Raw genomic sequence first — 26263 nt, 5'->3', positions numbered from 1 at the left:
CTAACCAACCATTAAAATGATAAATTACCAGGAAACTACTTAAACTATCGCAATTCCATTTTACAGAATTATAAAAAAATTAAGTAAGAAAAAATGCATTTGAAAATTTTTGATTACTTTTGTTTTGATGTGCCCCTTTAATCAGTAACTATACTAACATAATCTAATCATTCCAATAATTGAAACCATTTTATCGTATTATAAATAAAGCTAACCTAACTGTTCAAATGGTTAACTATAAGTATTGCAGTGTTGTTTTACAGAATCATCAAATATGTTGAGAGGTATTTAACAATACCTTTTTTATTATTATTTATATTTAATTGTTTTCAGAAGAACGTATTATATTCTATAAAATTATCCATTTTAAATTAAACGAAACGTCTCTATGTTATGATAATATACTATAAAATGTTTCATTATTTGCATTTCTTAGTCGCAAATGGTAACGAACACAAAAAAAAGGTTTTTTTTTTTTGGCAAAATCTTGTTTTGAAAGGCAGAAGGATTATTGAAACCTCTAAATAAAGTGCGGTCATATTGTCACAATATTATTTTAGTCTTTACTCCTAAAATTAAACAAGTTTATTTTATAGTAATTAGGTTCAAACAAATATTTAGATATAAAGAGAAAGATTATATAATTTCAAAAGTATTGAATACTTAGTGTACGGTAGGGTAATACTTCCGTGAAAAACAAAAAGCAAATGTATGCTAATAGACAAAATTTTCTTTATACAATTCGTTTGGCCTTCGGTAGTGTGAATAAAATTGCCTCGTGGCGCCGAGAAAATTTTATTGCATTTGTTACACATTGCCGCCGAACTTCGAGATTCGGTGAAATAATCCCAAATAAGACTTCTTCTTTTATGCTTTTAACAAAAAACCGGTGATTCATCAGAACTTCGGCTTGAAATAGCCATTTTACGTGGTAAAGAGAATGTTTACTCTTTGTCGTATTAACCTCACACCTCACGACTAAAAACAAAGTAGCAACTACCCGTGGCTGCAACTGGAGATTGTCGATGTTCATTTGTTCAATAAAATTGATTTACGTGGTCATTAATATTCGTATTTGTAGAGTGTTTGATGATTTGCAGGGAAAACTAAGGCTGTATTGGGACTCGCAGAGGTAGCACTTTCTCGCACAACGGTATTTACAGACTTTAAAAAAAAAAAAAAAAAAAAAAAAAAAAAAAAAAACCTTCGCATCACGTTCGAAGCTTCAAATGAAACGAATAGCAAATTACTGGCGAAGCCGAATCGAATATCGAAACAAGCTTCGATTCGATTCGCAAAGTCGAAGCTTCGCACAGGCCTACTTCATAGTAACTTTTAACAACGATATCTTTGGATTTAAAGATATTTATTTGCCTACTTCCTCTATTCTTGCTTTTGAATTACAAGGTCGATGGAGAATTTTTATTAGGAATGGTGAATTCTAAGGGCGAGCATGAAAGAAAATGATAAGCAGCAGACTTGACTGAGACTTCGAGAAATGTACGAATCTAATATATATATAAAACTTATAGTTCATCGCTGTCAATATTCGTCAAGAACTACATAATCGTCGTCGAAGGTATTCAAGAACTACATAGTCGTCATCAAAGATAGACCAGAACTACATAATCGTCGTCGAAGGTATTCAAGAACTACATAGTCGTCATCGAAGATAGACCAGAACTACATAGTCGTCGTCAAAGATAGTCAAGAACTACATATGCGTCATCGAGGATAGTAAATTACTACATCATTACCAAGAATGTGAACTACTGCCCTTCGTCGTCATCAAGAATCGCCGTTTTGGAGACCCATCAACTAACAATCTATGTCCACATCGGGACCTGTACCACATCCAGCTGTACACACCGAGGGCCGCTGTTCCTGTGGAGTCATCAGGAAGATCGAGAAGTCGGACATCACTACGTCAGTACGAATGTAGTCACTGAGATGCGCAGTTCACGGTATAGTTGAAATACCATATCTTAAGGTGGTATTGTCCCTAACTTGCGGCATATTCTGAGGTAAATATGAACTACGAGAGATTTTTACATCTATCCAACTCCACAAGCTTATAATTAGTAGCAGTACATAACCCGACAGCAGTTTATCAATCTTATATCTGATTCACCTACTTACACCCATATAACCTGAGATACTAGAGTCCCGATTGAGCTAAAATAAGTTAAAACTTTACTACATTTGAATATAGCAATATTTGTAATATCAAGTTTCAAGATGATATTGCAATATAAATATTAAATTTTTATTTGAAGAGGTGTCCTATTACACAGGTTGTGCAATATTAATCTTTTAAACCATTCTACTGAATATAGTTATTCTATTAAAAAATCCAATTATAATGTTGTAATGTGAAAAGAATATCATTTCCAGTAATACAACTATTCATATTACAACAGTGAATCGTTTGCGTTATCATTGAAATTGGAGTAAAAATTGAGATATAAGTATAATTTTGTGTTTATAAATAACACAGTGGATCACCTTAACGTAAAGTGTTACTGATTGTTATTGATTTACCACCAATAATCATAAACCTATACTCAGAGATCATATATGTTATTTAGAGGTTCTCAAATTTGGTATTAACCAAATTACTTTCTTTGTTGGTCTCCCAATAACCGGGCTAGTCAGATTGAAATAGGCGATCACAATGTCTTTAACCATTAAAACAATTTTACAGTATTTTTAATGTAGCTAACATTATATAACACAAAGTCCACATGACTGCACAATTTTCCAACAAATAGTACAATTGAGTTATAGTTACTTATTCACTTGACACAATGTTGAAGACTTGACTGCTATGGAAAAATAGTTTAAGTATTCAAATGGCCAAAATGGGATTAAGTCAACGATCTGTTAATGTACAGAGGCCGCCAATGTAGTTTTAGTAATAGCAGGGAACAGTTTTACAACATGAAATTGTGTTTTAATAGAATACATCATAATATTCTATTCCTAAAAGAAAAAAAGAGTACAAGTAAAAACTTGGTTTGACATGTACTCTTTTTCCCTGGCAGCCTAGATTATGAACTTAATATGATAGTACATTAACATTAACACCAAGAACATAAAAATTTCTGTAAATACTCAAGGACTCAATTTTTAAGGACTATTTTCAATTTGACCAAAAAATTATCAAGCGTGTTATTATCACTGAACTTGGCTCGACTCAATCAAATATTGTAATAGGATAATATGGGAAACTCCGGCCAATTAGCATTGGCGAAGCGCGAGACACCAGACTGCAGCGCATTCTAGCGGCGTGGACTGAAGAAAGCCCCGCGTAATTCAATTTTACGTGCATATTAAAGGCAACATGTTTACACAATTAAGTGCTGTTTTTACCAAAACTAGAAATTCAAACAAATTTAATGCTATTATTCATACAGAACTCTTCTCAGGCTTTATTTAAAGGTATGTGTCAAAGATAGATATGTAATTATGTGCAAAATATAATCTATCAAAATAACTGAACAAGTAGTATGTAGTATCTAATTGGTTTTCCAGCTGTTTTATTTTTAAGGAAACAAGAACAACTAGTTTTAGTAACGGAAGTAAATTGTATGCATTAAATTAATTTCTCACCTGAAAATGTGACTGCATTTTAAATAAAAATCCTTAATTAAACCGAAAGAAACTGCTGTAAACAAATCATGTTACAAGAATGGTAAGGAATTATAATAAATAATTACTTTATAATAAGAGACAAAAATATAAAACTAAGGGGTTAAAATTGTGAATACGCGAAACGCGAAACACTTACTGCGTTGCGTCCGCTGGAAATCTGAAAAAAGACTCTGAGCAGTTAGTAATGTTGTAATTTTTGCAGCCAAACACCGCACAAATATTTCCGGCCATTCTGAATTACTGTTCACATAATAATGTGTTTATTTATTCGCAAATAGAACCATCATCTTATAGCACCAAACACACTTCAATGCCTTTTACCGCCGTTTCCAAAGCGTAGGTTCAGTCCACGCCGCCAGGTTCGCTGAACAACATGTCTCACATTTTTTTTGGTCTGTTTCCCATATTATCCTATTACAATATTTGACTCAATCCATCCAAAAATTTGCAGACTTGTCCTTTACTTTGAAATGAATTTTATTTTAAGTGCTGTGATGTTTATTAAATGTCGTATAATAAGTTGTACAAATTATCATAAGTGGTATTAATATAGAAAAATTTGGAATATTCTATTTCATTGATAATTTTTGTAATGTAAATCAGTTAATTTTGAACTTACATTTATAGATAATGTGTTTAAAAAGCTACCATTTTGTCTGTCTTAATTAACAGCACAAAATTTTTTACTAGAAATATAAATTCTTCAATATTAGGCATCATAAACAAGTCATATAAGCTGACATAAATATAAGATGCCAAAGAGTTTAAGTTGCATTACAATTATAGCTGTCCGGTTATAGTTTTTATTGATTGGTTCGATTCAGATTCAGTTTTACATCAAGAACCTCAGATCTTGGTTCCGGTTTTTATGTAGAGAAAAAAGAAAAAAATTAGTACTACACTAAATATGAATGAGGTAATTGGGTAATTTATTAAAAACAGTATAAAAAAAACACATAAAAGAGGCACACACTCTTTGTACGAGTTTTTTTTTCAACCTCCGATCGGCTGTAATAAAAAAACGGGAATGAATTGGGAAATTATTTTAATGTCAAAAGAAACGTACATCTTTACTCTATTTTTCCACATAATCACCGAGCAGATTGAGGCATTTGTCGTACCGATGCACCAGCTTTCCAATACCCTCTGCATAAAATGATGCCTCCTGCCTATTCAGCCATGTTTTAACAGTGCCCTGCAGTGTGATTACAGTTTCATTTCTCCATGGCATGCCCATTAATCGATACCCTAATCGCTCGTACACGAATTGATACGTCTCGTAGTGTTTACCCCCTTCCACCAACCATGTGGAGCAGCCAACTCACACCTCAGTTGAAGCTAGGTTATGGGAATGTCAACATGGCTGCAACGATAAACTGTACGGCGAAATGCGAGCTGCGTGGAGTCATCCGTTTCTTACAGGCAGAAGGGCACACTGCAGCAGAAATCCATCGATGAATGAGTGTTGTGCGAGAGTGGTGTCGGAAATTCCGCGAAGGCCGTATTGATGTTCATGATGAAGGTGGCCAAGGAAGGAAGTCGGTAGCAACAGATGAAACAGTTCAGAGAGTTGATGCAGTTGTTCGTGAGAGACGTCGATTCACGATTTCAGAACTGTCTGAACAATTTCCGCTCATTTCAAGGTCAGCCCTATACGCCATTGTTACAGACAATCTCGGATACAGGAAAATCTGTGCCCGATGGGTACCCAAGATGTTGACTGACATCAACAAGGAGCGGCGAATGGCATCAGCCTTGTTGTTTTTGCTGCGTTACGCAGACGATGGTGAACACTTTTTGACTCAAATTGTGACAGGTGATGAAACATGGATTAATTTCGATAATGAAGAAACAAAACTTCAATCACAACAGTGGATGCACACCTATTCTCCAAACAAGCCGAAAAAGTTCAAACGGACATTCAGCACCAAGAAACAGATGGCTACAGTGTTCTGGTATCACCAAGGTGTGCTACTGGTTGATTTCATGGAGCCAGGGACAACAATCAATGCTGCTGCATACTGCGCGACACTACGACGGCTAAGACAGTCGATACGCAACACGCGGAGAGGAATGCTGACATCTGGTGTTGTCTTGCTTCATGACAACGCCCGACCGCATAGTGCCGCCGTAACACAACTCCTTGCAAGATTTCGATGGGAAGTGTTTGATCACCCTCCTTACAGTCCGGATTTGGCACCGAGTGACTATCACCATTTCCCCACGTTGAAAAAGTGGCTTGGAGGACGACGCTTCAACACCAATGATAACCTGCAGAGCACTGTTAAAACGTAGCTGAATAGGCAGGAGGCATCATTTTATGCAGAGGGTATTGGAAAGCTGGTGCATCGGTACGACAAATGCCTCAATCTGCTCGGTGATTATTTGGAAAAATAGAGTAAAGATGTACGTTTCTTTTGACATTAAAATAATTTCCCAATTCATTCCCTTTTTTTTATTACAGCCGATCGGAGGTTGAAAAAAAAAATAACCCTCGTATTAACCTAAAAATTTACTAAATATTTCAAAAATTAACCTAAAATCTTGGAATAGGAATGCCAACTGTTGCTGGTATCAAAATTCTGACAGCCAAGATTTTCATTTATATTATTCAATTATTTATTTTATTCAATTTTCATTTATACCTATATATATTTAATATTTCTTACAATTCAAATGTAATTTGTTATTTATAGTCTACAGATTTAATGTACTTTATTTTTTAACGCAAAAGGTTTTGCTTGCAAGGTTTGTTCATATTGAAATTATCCTTTAACATATGAACAGAAAGAAAACCGGCAAACAATAGAACCACCAATAAATTAAAGGAACTGAAAGACACCACATTGTTTCAACTGTCTTTGTGCCATAACAACGTTTCATTATTATTTTTAATTTCTTCTTTGTTAAAGTAGAGATCACACGCAATACTTGTGTAGCAGCTAGTCACTTGAACTTCAGAAATTCTATTTAAATATACTATACTTTAAATGAACACAAAAATTAACCCAATGAAATTTTGGCTAAAAAATTGTTGTAACTAAGAAGTCGTAGACTATGTCATACATTTTTATGTATTTTATTATTATTATTATTATATTGCAAAATGTTGCCTAACACTGAAAGAATGTGTTTGTTTACACTTCCCGCATTATATAAGTTTCGCTACGTGAGGTAACAAACTTACAAAAAATCCCATAAGTCAATTCCAGTCAGGTACAGTCAAACCTCTATCTATCGTTTTTCAGGGGACCAACAAAAAAATTCAGTAGATGCGGACATTCAATAGATGTGGACTTCACTCTTAAAATTTGAAAAAAATATTTCAACATCAAAATTAGTGTCAGAAATATATCAGTTACTTGTCATTAATGTTTAATCAGTTGAAAAAAAATAAAAATGGAAGCATTTTACTTAATTCAATTTACACTTGAAAAAAAAAAAACATACGCACAATAAACATACATGTAAATTAAAGTTTTTTTCAATATCCTGAAGTCTGAAATATGTTTACTCATGTCATCAAATGTAGAGCTGTACTGAAGAAGCCGATTTTGCCAATATTTAATTGAATTGGAATTTCTGCCGACTTCCGATACGCTTGTTAATTTTCGGCCGATATTACTGAAAAAACGAGAGAGACTGCCATAACCTAAAAATCCACGAGTACCCTTTTCACTTTTCGTAGTAGTACTGCATTCTTTCAGATCGCATTATTTCTTCGCAACATGTGCAAACCGTACATATAAAAATTTAACATGCTTTTTTTTTCAATAATGTTCTTTAATTTTAATATATCATAAATAAATACATTACCATCACGGTAAATATACATCTCGGTTGTTACAGTAACTATAGTGCAAATGTGGTAGCTATCGTGCTTCTGTAGTATTATGGTATCTACAAAGAATCTTTAGTTCTTTTTATGGTAATTATCGTAAGATAACAATTGGGTTTGTAATGTAGTTATGGTATATCATCCATAGTTCTTCGTAAGCTGTTGTTCATTTGTCTTTTCTTCATGTTTACGTGCTCCATTACTTGGCTGCAGATTTAAGGTGATTTTTACTACTTCTGTATACAATCGTTACTGTTTTTATGACGGTTTCTGTCTAAGAAATGGTTATTTCTGCAAAATCTTTATAGTTAAACGATCATCTATTATAATTTTAATGACGGGACCACATATTTTGTACGATCAATGCGGACAAAACGATAATTCGAACATCGGTAAAAGCAGACTTTTTTAACCTTAGTTGTATGGCAATTTTGCCGGGACCGTAGAAAGTATACGATAAACACGGACAATCGATACATGCGAGTTCGATAGATAGAGGTTTGAATGTATTTTAAAGGAACAAGAACTGGAAAATCGGGAACTTGCACATGCCTAATTACAATATACTATGCTCTCTAATTCCGGACAATCTCAAATGTAAGACTATATTCAATACAGCAAAACCCCTTATTTGCACTTTTCATGGAGACAAAGTAAAAAAGTGTATAAAGCGGGAAAGTGTAAATAAAGGGAAAAGTAAGAAATACGTTAAAGTTAATTAAAATAGTCGCATCCTGCAGCGTTCATAACAAATGCGGGCTACATTACACATACGCATTGCACCACAGTCAAAAAATTTAAAAAAAAGGGCCGCAAATTGGAAATTTACAGTCAATAGCGCGCCGTGCGCGAAGAAAGGTCATCGTACTAAATCAGCTGTTATGGCGCGGCGTAGCCGCCGGCTGGCTCTCTCTGTTCCCTAAGCTGCGCATGCGCAGTATAACTCACTCAATGCTACGCCCAGACTCGTGACCTTCCATCAGCAGCCAGCCAATAGATGCGAGCTTAGCGGAAAAAAAATATGAGCTCCACCTCCCGTGTACCAGTTATGTCCAGTTCTAATACCAGTTTATTGGTATACGCACCAGTTTTCTCGCTGCCGTGACTTGTTCAAGTTTACGTTCATCTTGATGTCTTGATACCAAAAATTAATTATTTACGATCCTCAGAAATAAATGGTTAGTTAAAAAAATATGTGTCAACTGTACAATACTTCCGAAATTATAAAATACGTTTAAAACAGTTACCAAGACTCAGCTCATTTTATCTTGTGAAGTTTATGTCTCGTACTAGTATTTTGGCTAAGTTGTGACATAAATATAGTATCAGAACGTTTATACATTCGTGAGTTTACGTTTTTCCCGAGTACATTTTAGATTGTCTCCTGCTATAACTACTCGGACTTTTACACCCGTAGGCTTAAATTATTATATGTTTAGAAATAAAAGCAACTTTTCACGTTATAAAAATGTTTATTTTGCGATTTAAAATGTTCACTGCTGACTATAAAAGTTACGTTTTTCACAACGTTTTTAGGCCTACTATGGTTGTTACGTGACATAAATAGCGGGATGGATTCGATTTTTGAGACGTAATTCGCGTGAAAGTATTGTATTGGATTAAATGGGAACCAAACGGGACCTGAAGTATATAGTGCAAATAACAGGAAAACGTAAATAACGGTAACGTAAATAAGGGGTTTCACTGTATAAGACTATACTAAATATATTCCATACTGAATATAAGACCATCTCAATGTACTGATGCGTCAGTTATAATTTTTCCCGATTCTTGGTTTGGATTCGAAAAATCAGTTTTCAATTCTCAGTAAAATTCCACATAATTTTCCATTACAAAAAAATACTGTCATGTCTTAATAGATGACATCTTTACTTGATTCAACGTGACTTTTGAATCATTATATGGCTAGAACAGTACAGTACCAACATCCTGTAGCGCAGCAATAATTATAATAGGTATTCACTTATATTATAGAGTGAAAGTTAAATTTATTTGCACTCATAATAATTTATTGAGAAAATGGTAAATACATACCTGTTTACAAAACAGTAAATAAAAAATCCATATAGTATCAGAAACACCAAAGCCATTGAATTAATTAATTCATTTTAATGGACATGGGATGTATCACTAAGTTAATATCCCCTCTGTATCTAAGTAAAAAATTGCTAGCAGAACCTAAATACCAGGAATGTAAGAAATTTTGAGTGCAAGATGAACTCAAATGTAAGATGATGTCGAAGGTAAAACCACTTCAAATGAAAGACCAAAAATGTAAAAGAGACCTTAAACTAAAGGTGGGAATTAAAATACAGTAGAATCCCGCCGATACGACCCCCCTCTGATGCGTCCATTCCGTTTACACGACCGTTTTTTGAGAAACCATGAAAAATTTGAGTAAAATCGGCTGAAAAACAAGTCTGTGTTACACTTTGTTGGGCACTGTGTGTTCACGTTTATCTTGACAAGCGCTGTACTGTAAGCAAGCAGGCATACAAAAGATGGCTAAAAATAGACCCCCCCCCCCCCCTGTAGACTGTCCACGCTAGCCAATACCGGTAAACTGCGTGCATCACCTGATAGCATCTACACGCGCGTATATTGCCGCCCTGATCCCGTGCCTTGTCTTGCGACTGGTTAGTGTGATCTTGCTCACTTGTGGATACGCTACTCTCGGTTTTTGATTCGGATTTCTCTTGGTTTTTATTAGTGATTGTTGACGACTTATTAAGCTTTGTTTCATGGACGCAGATTTGGTTACACTACTGATTTGGTTTTGTGAATAATTGCTGACGACACACGCATTTGTTTTTGGATTTTGATTTGGTAACATTGTTGGCTTGATTCTATGAACAATTGTTGACGACACACGCAGTTTTACACAGATTTTGATTTGCTTACAATTTTGGCCTGATTTTGCAAAGCATTGTTGATGATTCGGCACTTCTAAGGTATTCGTAATGTATATATTGTATTTAAGGAGACGACGTATTAGGTGCTTCAAGTGTGCGTGAGAGATAAGATAAAGAAGGTGAAGAGGGCTAGACCTGCCAGCCAATATATTTGTTGGAGGGGGAGACAGAGATAAAAGAGAGCGAGCCCTGCAGCAAGCGGAAGTGGTCAAGGTCGACATTTACCATCACACTCTCGCTAGCTAACGATGCTGCTGGTCACCAGCCTCACACACACACACACGCGCATGCTCACTGCTCAGTCACAAAGTAGTGTTCAAGTACGACCGAGATTTCCCGAGCCTGAAAAGTTTGGACAATTATCCACCAGAGCCCGCCCGAAGTCAAATATCGCTGCCCGACCATGCTTAATTGACACGCAGGACTAGTGCCTAAACTACTTACTGCCTGCCCAAGTCGGCAAACACATTTACTTTGCTACGTTCCATCGTCAGCCAGTGAATAAAATACAAGTGTGTGTGTTGCCAGACAGTGGCGACTGGCGAGTAGATGCGTGCGCAGCCAGCAGCTCTGCTCTCCTTCCCTTCACTTACCCGTCCACACCCCTCCCCTCCTATACTTACCCTACTTCTCGCATTCCTGCACGTCAGCAGGACGGACCAGAGCGATAAGCGCCGCCAGGCCACCCGTCATGTACATATTGCTATTGTGTCACAGGACGCAACCTTTCAAACGCCACACAAATACAGCCCGCAAGAGACATAATAAACCTTTAATAAAAAGTTATTTTAACACTAAATCGTCTGATTTTTCTATACAAAGATGGCGAAAATGAACACGTTGCACTCTGTTGAAAATTTTTCAAGTTGTCTTTTTTACACCAGACTATTTGAATATGAAATCTATGCGAACAAAGGCAATTTTTTTATGTATTTGGATATATTGGTGGGGGGGGGAGGGGGGGGGGGGGAATTGGCCCTAATTCTCTATTGCGACCATTCCGTTTATAAGTCCGTTTTTCTGGAAACCGTGAGGGGTCACATCAGCGGGATTCTACTGTATAAGACAACATTGAATATAAGATACTTTAGATTATGTGGCTAACTTGACTGTAATTAATAACACTTTTATAAAGGAACAAACTCTATTATATTAAGAATTATTTTTCATCACAGCATTTGCATCAATAAAATAAGTAACCCTTCTATACCATGAAAAATGAAGAATACGTCCATTTTTCTTGCTCCAGCTATGAGAAATGTTTTCACATGACAAACAGGCAAAAGCAGTAAATATTATAACTTATGTGTACAAAAAAAGTTTTAGTTCAAAAGCCTATTTATGAAATACAGTGCACTTATTTGAAATTTTACAACTCCCATTTAATATATTTTAAAAATATAAACAAATGTGGCTAGTTTTTAAAAATTCTTTTGAACTTTTGTGACTTCCCATTAATGAATTTATTTTGGAATATTAGTGCCTTTCAAGACCATAATTACCTTGAAATTCCTACATTATTGCTTTTTTTAAACGTTTAATTAATGCACAATTGTGCATATTGTGATTGACTAAGAAATATTATCTCAAAATCTTAAAATATTGATATTTTGCTAAGAACTATTATCAGAGTAAAGATCATAAAAAACTTAAAAATTATTTGCTAAATTAAAATAAAACTTAAATGCATGCACAATGCACAGCACAATGGGAACATGTATGAAGTATATAATGACTCACCTGTGAATCACTCTCATCAACAATTTCCTCATCACTCAAGATAGGCTCAAACGGCTCAACATCAAGACTGGGCTCATCCTGGGCAATAGGAGAATCAACAGGGGTGGCGAGAGGCGTGGAGGAGGCCTTAGCCAGCGTTGAGTCTTGTGTCGGGGTGCCACCACCTTGCATCGGTTGAGGCGGAGGCGTGGCCTTGGCGTCCTGCTCGGGCGTGGCGACATCTTCCCTGGTTCCTGCAACTATCACAGTCCCAACCTCTGGCTCGGCGGTCACCCTCGTCGCGCCCGGAGAAGAGTCGCCCTCCGCTTCTGGGATCTCCCCCTCCGAGATGGATTCCACATCGCCCGGAGACAGTGACTCAAACTTCTGCCGACTGGGCGAGCACACTTCTGCAATGGGACCAGCGTAACGCCTTTGGCCTCACTACACAGCCCTAACCCGTGCTTTCATTAGTGCACACTCAAGTAAAACCCTGTAAGCCCACCACTTCCCTAAACACAAACCTCAAAACAACCATGCTTTCACAGGAGAGCAGTGCTTTTTCATTTCTCATTCACGACTCTGCATACTGCCACGTTATGCACAAATTAACAACAAATAAGGATCACTTTACAGCTCGCCAACCGAACTGGGTGCACCTAAACTGTCGTCTGCCAGGAGTCGGACGGTAATGCAGGCAAGGTATTTTTTGATCACTGCTTGGAGCGGCTACACGCGGCACACATTTTCGCGGCACATTTTCATGATAGTATTCACCACACAATATATGTATTTTTGCCCAGCACAGGACAATGATACAACTTTTATCACTGAACACAATGTTCAGTTATCACTACGCACCACCACTGGATTCATTACCTCTATACGTGGCACAATTTCAGCGCACCTATGGTAAAATACATAGTAATATGCAAGGGTTTCAATAGATCATTCCAATAAATAATATAAATCTTCCATCATATGTTTACATTCCAAGTTCGGAAATAGTTATTGTAAATTGCAACAATATTCAAAGAGTATGAAAATATAAACATTTGTAGTTTTAGATAAGAGCATCCACATGTAAATTTCATGATATATTTTCTTACTCCTTGAAACAATCAATGTAATAGTTTGTAATTTATAAAAAAAAATTAAACAAAGTAACTCTGCATTAACAGATAAAAAAATAGTATAAATATACCTGCTGTAGATGCCTTGTCTCTAGTCTGTACATAACATAGAGTCAAAAAGATGCCAGCCAACCTAGTATCACAATACGGAGCCAGCGTTGAGACAAGACAACTGGCCTCCAGTCTGCATTAGACACACTGACGGTCAAGTCAACAACAAAGAAAGTACCTTTCTTCACTTCGATGCCAGCCTCACTTCTGCTAGGAGACCACCGCTGCTGTTGGGACGGTGGTGGTTCTACGTCTTCCAAGGTGCCGTTTGGCGGGGGCGTGTGCGGCATCTTTGGCGGAGAGTGTATCGGCGGGGATCGAGGTCTCTTCCGCTCGTCGGATGGCGGCCAGGATCCATCCCTCGGCTTGTGCGCCAACGGGGGGTGAAGGCGACGCAGGCTGTGGCGTTGCTCCGGAGGCTCCGATGATCTGTCGTTCCACTGCTGCCGCTGGCTCACCCGGCTCGACGGTCGTTCTCGGTCGCGCTCCCACGACAGCTCTCTGTACTCACGGTCCCGGGACCTGTCTCTGTCGTGGTCCCTATCATCTCTCCGTGTCCTTTCATCCCAATCCCTGTCCCTCTCCCTGCTGTGGGAACGATAGCTATCTCTGTCACGATGCCTGTCCCTGTCACGCTCCTTCCCCCGGTCTCGCTCCCAAGGCAGTTTTTCCTCTGCCACAGAGCTGCTGTCCCAAGGAAGGCCTTCGCTGTCGTACGACGTGGTGATAGCGTGTTGGTCCTCAGCCGGGGGAGGCTGCAAGATTGGCTGAAACACCACAAAACCATCTCAAAGCAATGTTTCAATTTCCGGTTAGTAAGAATAAAATTAATTTAGAAAAAGAAAGAAAAAATTCAAGCCAAACTAAATTTTTAAATATTCCTAAAAAAATACCATAGTAGGCCACACACTCCACTGAGTCCCATATCAATGTTATGACCATAACCAAAAATATTTTTTGTTTAGACATAACCCTTTACAAAACTTTAAAACAGAACTACTTGTGACCATATTGCAAATATTCATTAATGTTGTTTAACACTTTGGTACTTACTCAAAAATATGAAATGCCTTTAAGGTTTTCCGTAAAACTAATAGCATTTTCTGTACCAGTTAATTTTTTAGCTTTCTTTATTCTTGCCTAGGAGTACTATTAAATATATAAATACTGACAGTAAAAACTTTGTATAAATAGTTCACACCTACAAAGATTGCAGGCAGTAAATATTTTATTTATGGATTAATGTAAATAATGATAACATGTTTATTACGATGCAAGGAAAAGAGAGTCATGAATGTCAAATGGCTACCAACAGTAGCAGTTTTGTCTACACAAGTGAATTATCATTAACATCTCTGCCACTTATGATAAAAATCAATGCTATGATACAAAGATTATAAATGAAATAATTAGGGAAATCAATAAAGAACAACACTCAACAAATTCTCACATTTCCAATAAAATGTTTATTGCAATACCACCGACACTCAAACAATTTGTTATTTTACCCCTCCCGTCACCTGTACAAATTTTCACAACTTACTTTCTACCCAAAGTAATTTCCACAACCGCAAATGACAGCCACTACAAACAATGTTTATCATATTATGTATTTCTCAGAGAAACATTCAAACCACAGGTAAGATGTCGGTCATACATTACAGCAATAGCAGGTTAACCAATCTAGGAGCTTGATGGAACTAGTGCTATGCAGCGTTGTCAAGCTTTAAATAAGCAGCACACCATGTTTTTTAACTAGGGATGGGGCAACCGAATCCAATATCCGCCGAATCCTAGGGATTCGAAGATTTGGCGGGTCTGATATAGGATTCGTCAAAGGATTCGGTTTTTTACTATTTACGGGGAAAAAATACAGTGAAACTCGCTTACGAGGTCCCGCATGGTAGGTTTTTCCGTATAAATAGAGTCAAGATTTTGTGGTGTTATTTTAAGACAAATTTCGGTGTAAAGAAATAAAGATTTCGGTGTTATATGGTTTTATTTTTTTGCTCAAAATACCCACAGCAAAATTTTCTTGCCTTTCTGTACGACATGCAAATTTATTAAAACAAATATTAATAAACACTAAAACCTCATGATCTAATTACAATTAAGTTCATTTGCAAATTCATAGATAATTAAGTTCATTTGCAAATTCATAAATTCAAACTTTTAAATAACTACTAAAAATTTCAAGTCTTAATTACAATCGCATACACTACAAAATTACACAATTAAGCACTTCCAAAGTTACTATTAAGACGGTTTTATTGAAATGCTATCATAGTTAAATTTTCTGCATTTTCTGGAGTGAGACGTTGTCTTCTGTCACTAACTACCAGTGAGTACCTGGAAAATGAACGTTTTGCATCAACATTTGATGTTGGGAACCAGATTGCCCTTAAACTGGCTTGAGCAAATTCACTGTAGTCCCCTTTAAGGGAGCAAAGTACCTTTGCAACATCAATTTGGCTAGTTTCTGTCAATGAAAGTTCATCCTCAATTATTTTTTTGAAAGCAACATAGCCATGTATGAATGTATCAATGGGAAGATGGGAAACAGAAGGCAAGTTATGCAGAGACTTCTGTAGGTTTGCATCTTCTATGCTAACCCTACTCACATTTCTTGGGTTGAACCGCAAATTAATGGCATTAAAGACTCTTAGACAAGGATGTCGTTTAACAGATGAGTTTTGCCTCAAACGCTTATGTTTCTCACTCGCGACATGTTTCACAAGCGTATCGCGTCTCTCGTAGTCTAGCCTGCAGTTACAGAATTTGCACATTAAAATTTTATCACTGATATAAAATTCTTCACTGGAAAATTCTTTCGATCGGTCACTGGCATAAACCTTAGTTTTAGGCCTTATCAAAAAAATTTTAATCACATAGGAAGAATTTAACCTCTCAATACGCAAAAACTTGCCGTGCTGGAAAGATCAAAACAATGGAGAATAGATGCGAATACAAACGCATACCGAATACCAACATACGTACGTGAAAATTAATACCGACATAAACATGTACTATTTATTATTTATAATCGTTACGTTAAGCAGGGTTAATTTTATTTTCGTAGCCTACGTACTTTATTTTAAATAAACAGTAAAAGCAATGCGCTTTAGTGTGTAATATTTTAATGATTAAAAACGTAATCTTAGAAAAACATATTTTGGACGTTTGTTATTTTTGTATTTACAGAAAGTGAACGGCGGCCATTGTATCATAGTTATCAACATCTTAAATTATTATGGTACACAAGATTACCGTTTAAAGAAAATATTACGTTAATTCCGAGACTTCATTTTAAAATCTATAATGAATCACCGTCGCATATAATATATATGGCTGCTAGTTACTGTAAGAAATATTTGATTGTGCTGAAGGTAGTGAATTGTCCTTACAGAATGGAAATAAAAAACGTAAATAATCAGGATAGACGAACTTTCGTGACATATCGCGGATTTCGCACAATTTCATTTTATTTCGTGTTTTCAAGCGGTTTTCGGTGTTATTTCGTTTTATCGCGCATTACCATATAATCGTGGCTCTACGTATAAAGCATTTAAATTGCCCGAGGTCTCATCATTTACGCCATTAAATGTGTGATATAAAGTCCGTTAAAATTTTTTCTGAAACTTCCTGTCTCAAATAGTAATGGCGCACGTAAATATGAAGAAAATACAAATGAACAACATACGAAGAAATATGGATGATGTACCATAACTACAGTACAAACCCAATAGATATTTTAAGATAATTACCATAATAAGAACTAAAGATTCTTTGTAGAATACCATAATTACTACAGAAGCATCATAGCTACCATATTTGCACTATAGTTACCGTAACAACCGAGATGTATATTTACCGTGATAGTAATGTATTATTTATTTATGACATATTAAATTAAAGAACATTGTTGAAAGAAAAAAAAAAGGATGTTAAACTTTGGTATGTACGGTTGGCACATTTTGCTAAGAAATAATGTGATGTGAAAGAATGCAGTACTACTACGAAAAGTGAAAATGGTACTCGTGGATTTTTAGGTTATGGCAGTCTCTTTTGTTTTTCAGTAATATCGGCCGAAAATTAACAAGCGTACTGTATCGGAAGTTGGCAGAAATGCCGATTCAACTAAATATTGGCAAAATCGGCTTCTTCAATACAGCTCTACATTTAATGACATGAGTAAACATATTTCAGACTTCAGGATATTGAAAAAGACTTTAATTTCCATGTAGGTTTATGTGTGTATGTTTTTTTTGCAAGTGTAAATTGAATGAAGTAAAATGCTTTTATTTTTATTACTTTCAATTGATTAAACTTTAATGACCAGTTACATATATTTATGACACTAATTTTGAGGTTAAGCAATTTTACTAAAGCATTCCAGCCAAGCAGGTTGCCAGCGAGAGACGCTTCTCTTCTGCTGGAAACACTGTCTCCAATCGTAGAGCTAATTTAACTCCTGAACGTGCAGAACAAATTATTGTTCTGCATGATAGATTAAAGAACAGAATTTAATACTCTGTGACAATCTCTCTCAGAATTATTGTGCTGAAAAGTGGAAATGTTGAAACAATGTGAATGTACTTTTCAAACAACATGATTGTTGGTGCTAAGTTTGTTGAAACTCAGCAAGGACTCCAGAAAAATTGACAAGGATGAAATTTTCCCAAAGATATGTTACATTTACACAAACATATAGTTGGTTATGTTAGTTGGATGATATTATTTACTAATGAACCAATGGAAACAGGTAAGATTCAATGGAAAAAAATGTTATTTTTTTCTAGCAGTGCAAAATGTAAACACACACTGTAAATAGTTACCCAAAATTAATAAGCCCACTTCATTTTAATACTTTATTCAAACATTATACTAAGTTTAAGATAAAAATAATTTCCCAAAAGTGTAACTGTACCACAAAAGCTCGAGCTCGGCTCGAAGTAAAATTCTTAGGCAAACAGACCTCTAGCTTATTTATAGAAAAAATCCTAACCGCTAATCTGTACTAAAACTGAAATTCCTCAAGAAAATTTTTTTGTCTTTATATACACTTAGGCTATACCAGAAATGTACCAAACTACATGTGATAAAGTCAAGGGACTTTTACTGCAAGCAGAATACATCTCACTTACATTAGATATGTGGACATCATCTGTTAAAAGATTCGGGTTTGGGTTCGAGATTCGGCAATTCCAGTCGAGGATTTGAGTTAGGATTCGGATTCGAGGAAATCAGGATTCGCCCCATCCCTATTTTTAACACATATTTAACGAAACATTATGCACAGTTTATTTTACTAAATAAGGCAATTAAAAATAATAAACTGAGAGACAATAGTAAAAAAACACTGTTCTTAAAAGCTACAATTATTTTTTAATAATGCTAGATTTTACTATTTTTTGGTAGCATTCATAAAATTTTGCTTCTTTAAGAATATATAGACACACACAAAACAAACAGCACACACATCCACACAACAAACATCACACACACAAACAAACACCACATCAAACAACATAACACAACAAAAAAAACACACACACGCACAAAAACTAATTTTCGATAATGAAACTAGCAAACATGAAATTACTACATTTACTCATAATATGAAGGTGAGAACTCACTCTAGATTGCTGGGACCAATCATCGTACGGAGAATACTCAGACGGCGGACCATGGTACTGTTCTGAGGGATACGAGTTTGTGTAAGGATCTACAGGGGTAAGAGTGGGATCTATGTAGTTCTGCTCCACAGACGGCACGACCATCTCTGGTACCGGCACCTGCAACCAAAATCCATGTAATAGTGCAGAAAATACACAACATTTTTTTAGGCATACACATTCTTTGTAGTCTTAGTGATGGGTCCATCCTGGTTCTCAGTTCAGTCAGTACTCAGAAAGCATAACAGCTAAACCTTTTCCAGGAAAATACAACAGACTCCTGGTAAAATGCCGCAGTATATCGCAGGCGACCAACAAGCACATGTCTTTCTAACTTCACTTTAAACTCCATGTGACAAGAGAATGGTTGGTAAATCTTTGAAAATTGCAGGCTACACCCACAAAGGGCAGTCTTCCCTTCCCTTCCTTCACCACCTTGCCATGCTGTTAGCTTGCCCAGATGGAAAGACAACACCTGTATGAAGCGGTAAACAAGAGTTCTTTGTGCCCAAATCCCAGACTTTTTTTGTCCCTCTTTTCACTAGAAGACAGGGATGATCATTTCAACTAAAAGTAGACATATAGAAAAATAACACAAGCTCAATATACTTTAGAAAATTATAAAAAAAATTAACTACATTGATTCAAAGTTGCCTAATACTAATTAACTGTATGTATTACATTCAAAGTTTGCAACTTTACATCACATATCATTAGAGACTTGGTAATATCACGACTCATGAATTTGCGAAAAATCACCAAAGACACTTAAACTGTAGGAAATTTTTTTTATGAAAGTTAAATATGATTTTCAATTTGTTTTAACTTTGGATCTACTCACAAACTTATTTGTAAATGGTTTTAAAACCCTATTTTTTTTATCTATTCACAAATTTTTAGATATTTATTTTATCTTTGCGGCATTTACACCACATTTTCTTTCCTTGGCGGAGTCATATAAAATGTTTGTATTATTAAAATTAATTAATTTGATTGCTTATTATGTTTAAGATGTTAGGTTATTTTTTAAAAAATAACTTTTATGTCTTGTTTTTTACTCTATTTTTAAATTCCTGCTGGCCGTTAGTGCAGGCGCTTCCAGAAGGTTACAGTTCTTTCAAATATATGAATAAAGTGTAAGAATAAATGATTGGTAGGGATGGTGATTTTTCGTTTTCGCGAAAGATGCGAAAATATGCTAAATTATATTTTTTCCGCTATAAAATGCAAAACCTATACTATTCCAAGATAAATGCGAAATCAAGGTAAAAAAACGTAGATTCGTCTTCACTCTACACAATTTATTTACAGATTGTATTTCGTTTCAGTTCAGTATCAAAAGAAACCATCATTTTATGGCGTATTCAGCACAAGTATCTTATTGTCACGTCATTCACAACACTATAATTGTTCGTAAATATTGAATGAAAAATGGCCATCCGTGCCTCGCGATTGTAAACAAAGCAAAGAACAACTAGCTGGAAGAGTGTCCGTCATCTTGCAGAGTACAAGTTTTTAGGCCGTCATATTGCGACATCTCTGCTTCGCCGCGCTAACAATTCCCATTTTCTGGCGGTATTTCATGTGAAAGCCGCGTTCTTGTGTAGTCTGTGGAAGGTGGTATGTTTACAAATACGTGCATACTCGTGAATGTGTTGTATACTGTTATTTCTCGTGGTAAAAATGGGACAAAACGTACTTCCATTCGCGATCGCATAAATTAATACAAAAGTGAACAGTTCTACAAAAGTGATACGAATATTTTAATGCGCAATTTATGTAATCGCCGTCTGGAGTGAAAAAAAAAGATGTACTTGAAAAACACATTAAATCTGAGGGACATCAGGCTGCAAAAAAGATTCACCGAGAAATCGGATGAAGAAAAAAAGTCGGTAAAATGGCAAGCAACGGTTTCTGGCATGGTCGAAAACCTAAAGAAGGCAAAAATTGGAGGGGGAAAAAAAAAAATAAAATAAAATAAAAAACGAGTTTCAATAACATTATTTGTGCACTCTACATCAACTATGGCCATGAACACGGCTAAAAAATATTTATTATAATTTTAAGTATTCAATTTATTGCACTCATAAGTGCTAAAAAGTTGTTTGGAAACCTGCTAAGATAGGCTATCTTTGTAGTTGTGCTAGATCTTTATTTCTGTGGTTGTTAATAATTAATATGTGTTCGTGAAAATGTTCAGCATTAATTTCTTAAGAAATTGGCCACACAAGTTGGGCGACACTTGTCGTAGCCCCGGATATCACCACCGTGATGCGGGTGGCGTAGTATTCTCAGGGAGGGTTCAGGCCTCGTGGCGGGGGAAATTAACACTATCCGAGCTACAATTTTGTTTCGACAGTTTGACCACAAATATTTATCTTCGGTAATGTAAAATGAGAGAATTGGCTAAATATTGTTTTTAAAAATGCTACAAAATAATAAATGTTATTATTTTAAATGCTATAAATCACCATCTCTAATGATTGGAAATAATTTTTAAGTTATTTTTTTAATATTTAAGTCTTAATATGGCTGGATGTATTTTAAATGAACTTAAAATATTAGCCTTTAGTGAGTGAGAGATTTGAGGCAAGAATTTTAGCTGAGGGCATGACGTATGCATATTTTACCGCCTGTGCAGTCGTGGCATGACAGAGAAACGGATGACATTGGCGCACGCAGCACATTTCATATGTTGTGTCAGGCACTGGGACGTATAATTTTGGTACTTTAACTGCAAATAAGTTGATGCTACTTTACACCGAGACGCATAATCTTTACATGTGAAATACGACCTGTGGTGCATCAAGGGACTGAAAACTACTACACCGACACAGTGGGAGTATTGCACAGCTATACGTGTAATACGTAACGTTAATCAGCCTTACGATGGAGCATGTAAGAGGAAGAATGCTGTATACGTGCTCAAGTAAGAGGCGGAACGAAGACTTACAAGTAAATGGCCACAAACATTCATTATTTACATCTCACAGGATCCTGGTGTCGGTTGGTGTGTATGAGACGGATAAACTAGTGAAACTGTAGTGTTGAATTTTGTGTCCCGAATTACCTTTATACACGGTGACTGATTTTTGGTACCCGCTCACACGTAAATAGTTTTGCTGCCTATCGTAAAGACATTTAATTCAAGATATAAGGATTACATTTACATTGGATCTGCTAAGTTAAAGTGTGATGTTGGCCATGTCACGCCCTTTTAGATTGCTTGGTAGTACACATAAAATACGTTAATACCGTGTTTTATTGCATAATCATAGCACATTTTATACTAAAATCAAATTCGAAAAGTAGGGGTTAGATTTTATGGGAAAAATTTTTTTTGTCAGGTAAAGTTATTTATAAAAACAAAAACCCATTCATTCATGGAAAAAACATTTTTTTAAAAAAAGTAGAGTGTACAAAAGCACGCAAAACAATTTAAATTAATGTCATGCAACAAAAATCATTCTTCAACTTTAAATAGAAAAACCAAATCTGTAACCCAAATGCAAGCCTGAACTAACGCATAACTATCATCGTAGTACACACTTACCACAAAAAAATGTGGGCCATCAAATGTAGTTAACTCAGCACTCGACAGAGAGCGCACGTTCCATGTAATCGGTGAGATATCAATATTGATATTCGACTACGTGTGCACGCTCTATACGGGAAGCAACATAACCAAACATGAATGATGCCAACTAGCGCTGGCTACATTTTTTATAAGCGGTACACCACGGCGATGCATTCAAACAGATAAATATTATAATGTTTAAAAACATCTTTAAAAATAAAATTTACATATCAGACCACTTTGTATCTCCATTAATTAATTAAGTAAGAGGAAATGTCCAAATAAATATTAGATTTCTACTTTAAAATACATTGTTTTATACGGAAAAAATACCTACACAAAGCATTTGGATTCTAATAGCAGAATCAAAAACATCATGTGATGTTTACACGAGAGGTTTTTTATATCCAAATTTTGACGCCCTGCAATATTGGTGCGACGATTATGCGATAAAACAGGGCATATTGCCCAGGCAAAGGACTGTAACCAATTTTAGTCCAATATATTTAAGTTATTTCTTTGGATTATTTTTTTACATGCAGTTTGTGAAAAGACATCTTGCCATAGAATATACGGGAGCTACCAGCTTTATTTTTGGTAAATTTAAATCATAACCGTTCTTTACCTATATACATGATAATTGTATATTATTTTTATTTTTTATTTTATTTTTTAAGATGATACCTGAAATTGTAGGAAGTCACTAGAATTTATAGGAATTTATAGGAATATATATTATATAAGTTATTTTAAGGCTATAAATTTTAATTTGCAATAACAGTTATAGAGATTCCTGATTTATGACCTTTTTTTTGAGATGTTTGAAAATGGTAATTAAATGAGGATACGAGTTTGTTTGGAAACAAATTTAGTTCAAAATAAAGTTGCAAAAAAGTCCTTTACATATTTAGTTTCAACTGCTACTTCAAAACCTACCTTTATTATTTTTTTATTGAAACAATACTAATTAATTATGAACTGTTTGTCCTTTGTAGTTTTGCCTGTACTCTTAATGGAGGGTTTCAATATGTCAAGATATTTTGCATAAGTTGAAGTTTAATAAAAATTTGTATTTATGTTGCGCAAAACAGACACAAACTCTGGCCGGGTGCAGAAGTTGTCACCTTTAGCTCAGGTGAAGAGTAAAGGGGACATCTTTAATCATAAATCAAGTAGGCACGAGCACACAATAATGGTATGCTGAACCATATACTATAGTATACTGAATCACATAATACGGTACATTATAAGCGATTCAATGTAACAAACTATTGTATGCTATACCCAAAAAAATGGTATGTAACGGCAGATTATTACCGTAGCACTAGAACGGCAGTGTAATGTAGAGATTATATATTTATTTCCGTTCCAGAGAACTAGCATTTGAAAAATTGTATATTTTACTTGGTAATTGTGTTTTATTGTAATTAAACCTATCAGAGTACCAAAAATACATATTTAAAGTGTATCAAAATGATCTCCCGTCACTGGTGTACAGGACAAGCTGCCTTCAAGCAGGAAGAAAAAAGATAATATCTTGGAAGACCCCATGTGATTAAGCATTCAAAACATAAACTTCCTCTGTTCTTTCCACTTGCCCTCACTCTAAACATCTCTCTCATTCCTCCAGCGCTGACTAGCGAAGTTATTTCATAACTCCCACCCCCTTCTCCAATAGAATATTTTTTCCTTTATATGATCTTCCGACATGCCTGACAGCCTCAGCAACCCCACCCCAGTTAACAAAATGTATTCCTAGCCACATATTATCAAGTCAAACGAGACAACCCAATTATAATTCCATTATTCTGAGGAGTTAGGTTTGGCAGTACAAGGGATCCTTTCATTATTTCATGGATATAAATATCTACTTGCTTATGTTAAATATTTATTTAATAAGTATTGAAATTAGCTTCTCTGAAAATACTTTGTTGTAAGTACAGTACGAGTAAGATTAATTATTTTTATATAATGGCATCTAGTGACACGAGAAACAACTGTGCTACTTGGGGCTATGCGGCTTGTTTGTGGTCAAATTATGGTTAAGTGGGGTGCTGATGAGTCATGTTAAACAAACATAACATTTATTAGGGCAGACTGTATCTTTGGTGTGACTTGAAATTGTGTGGAGGTTGACCTAAAACTGCGAACCGGGAACCGAACCGAGAAACAAGTAGAACTGACAAAACACTAGTTAGTGTATGTGTGTGTGTGTGTGTGTATATATATATATTTGAATTTATTAATTAAAATTATGTATTGACATGACAATATGGCATTAATATCTTTATATCACTGTCTGAATACCTATATATTTGTATCACATGATGTTTGCCCAAATTTTTTAAGATTCTTATGGTCTGCCATTAATTATATAAAATAAACACTCCACAAGGGTGACTGCAGATAGCAGGAAAGTTTCATCTGGTCATGAATGTCCACAACTAGTTCCCAGTTTAAATCTACAATTTGAATTAATAATTAAATAGACTGTTTCTTCTCTGCTGTAGCCTGTCACATCTGAATGTAACAAAGTACAAAAGCTTAGAATATATTATTTACAACCAATGTTTCTGGAAATGTTGATAAACAATTCAAAATAGAAAGGGAAGCCAAAAATAAAATAAAATTATAAAATGGGAGGAATTATTTTTTTGTAAAGAACTAGCTTAATGGGGCCCAACTAGTCATGGGTGTGCTAATGAGACGGGATGGTAAGTGTGATGCTTATTGGTGCTCATAGCATCGTATCATCTCTAAGCAAACAGCTGTAAACTCTCGCCGTGCACAGAGCAACTATGATATTTGAGTGGTAACCATAACATCATATGGCTGAAAAATGGAGATAAAGGTGTCATGCAAATCCCTTGAGTGCTTTCAAGAATGTGAACGGAAAATACGGAAAAAACTACTCATCCACCCTCAGCGTATTCTTAAATGGTTTTCGCAAACAGTCACTACTTGGATATCTTGAGCAGATGTATTTTTCTCAAGCTCTGCACACCATGTGCGCCCAGGTAAGTAGACTCCTCGCACGGTAACACACCTGCACATGTTGCTGCACCCACTCTGGAGTGATTGCGGTGGCGGTGACGGAGTCAGCGGTACATGCAGCGGTGTTTGGCAAGGGCACCTGTGGGGACGCCTGCTCCTGCAGTGCCTTCGTCATGAGACCGTACACAGCCAGTGTGATGGTGGTGTACCAACCGCGCAACACCAGCCCATCCGTGAGGATCTGTCAGCATACACAAGTTACTTTTAACCGTAGCTATGAACTGTGCTGTATACACATACATTACAGTGAAATCTCATCACAAAGTATCATCACAAATTATCTCACAAAATGTCTACTATCACATTCCTTCAGGAGGTAATTAATTTTTTAACAATTAAATATAAAATACTTTCACCATTAAGTTACAACAATGAGAGAGTTTTTCTTATGTACGTTGCAATGAGATTTCATTGTAATATACACAAACAAAAATAGTGCACTTTCATTTAAAACATATTTAAAGATGAAATTAGTTTGTAAACAACAGAATGTATTAAATCACACAATTAACAGTTGCTAAAAACTATCAGAATAAAAATTGTCGTATGTGTTGGTTTCATTGGAAGAGAGGATAAGTTTGAGGGAGGGATAAAAATTCAGCCATTGTGAAAAAAAAAAAAGTTACTTC

General features: G+C 35.6%; 1 protein-coding gene across 4 annotated transcripts in view; it reads right to left on the bottom strand.

Annotated features, from left to right (window-relative positions):
* Positions 1–26263, bottom strand: part of LOC134541210 (protein virilizer) — a 142652-nt gene that overhangs the window by 90495 nt on the left and 25894 nt on the right. For 3 of the 4 annotated variants that reach the window (XM_063384461.1, XM_063384469.1, XM_063384488.1), the window contains 4 exons: positions 25627–25815; positions 18965–19123; positions 13507–14095; positions 12166–12554 (listed from right to left, as the gene is read on the bottom strand). In XM_063384461.1, coding sequence (XP_063240531.1) covers positions 12166–12554; positions 13507–14095; positions 18965–19123; positions 25627–25815 — 1326 coding nt within the window. The remainder of the gene's footprint in view (positions 1–12165; positions 12555–13506; positions 14096–18964; positions 19124–25626; positions 25816–26263) is intronic. The other variant, XM_063384478.1, reaches the window with a different exon arrangement.

This window comes from Bacillus rossius, chromosome 1 (assembly GCF_032445375.1).
Source record: "Bacillus rossius redtenbacheri isolate Brsri chromosome 1, Brsri_v3, whole genome shotgun sequence".
Taxonomy (NCBI): domain Eukaryota; kingdom Metazoa; phylum Arthropoda; class Insecta; order Phasmatodea; family Bacillidae; genus Bacillus; species Bacillus rossius.
The sequence above is the reverse complement of the archived record's forward strand: the minus strand, read 5'-3'. Positions and strand labels throughout refer to the sequence as shown.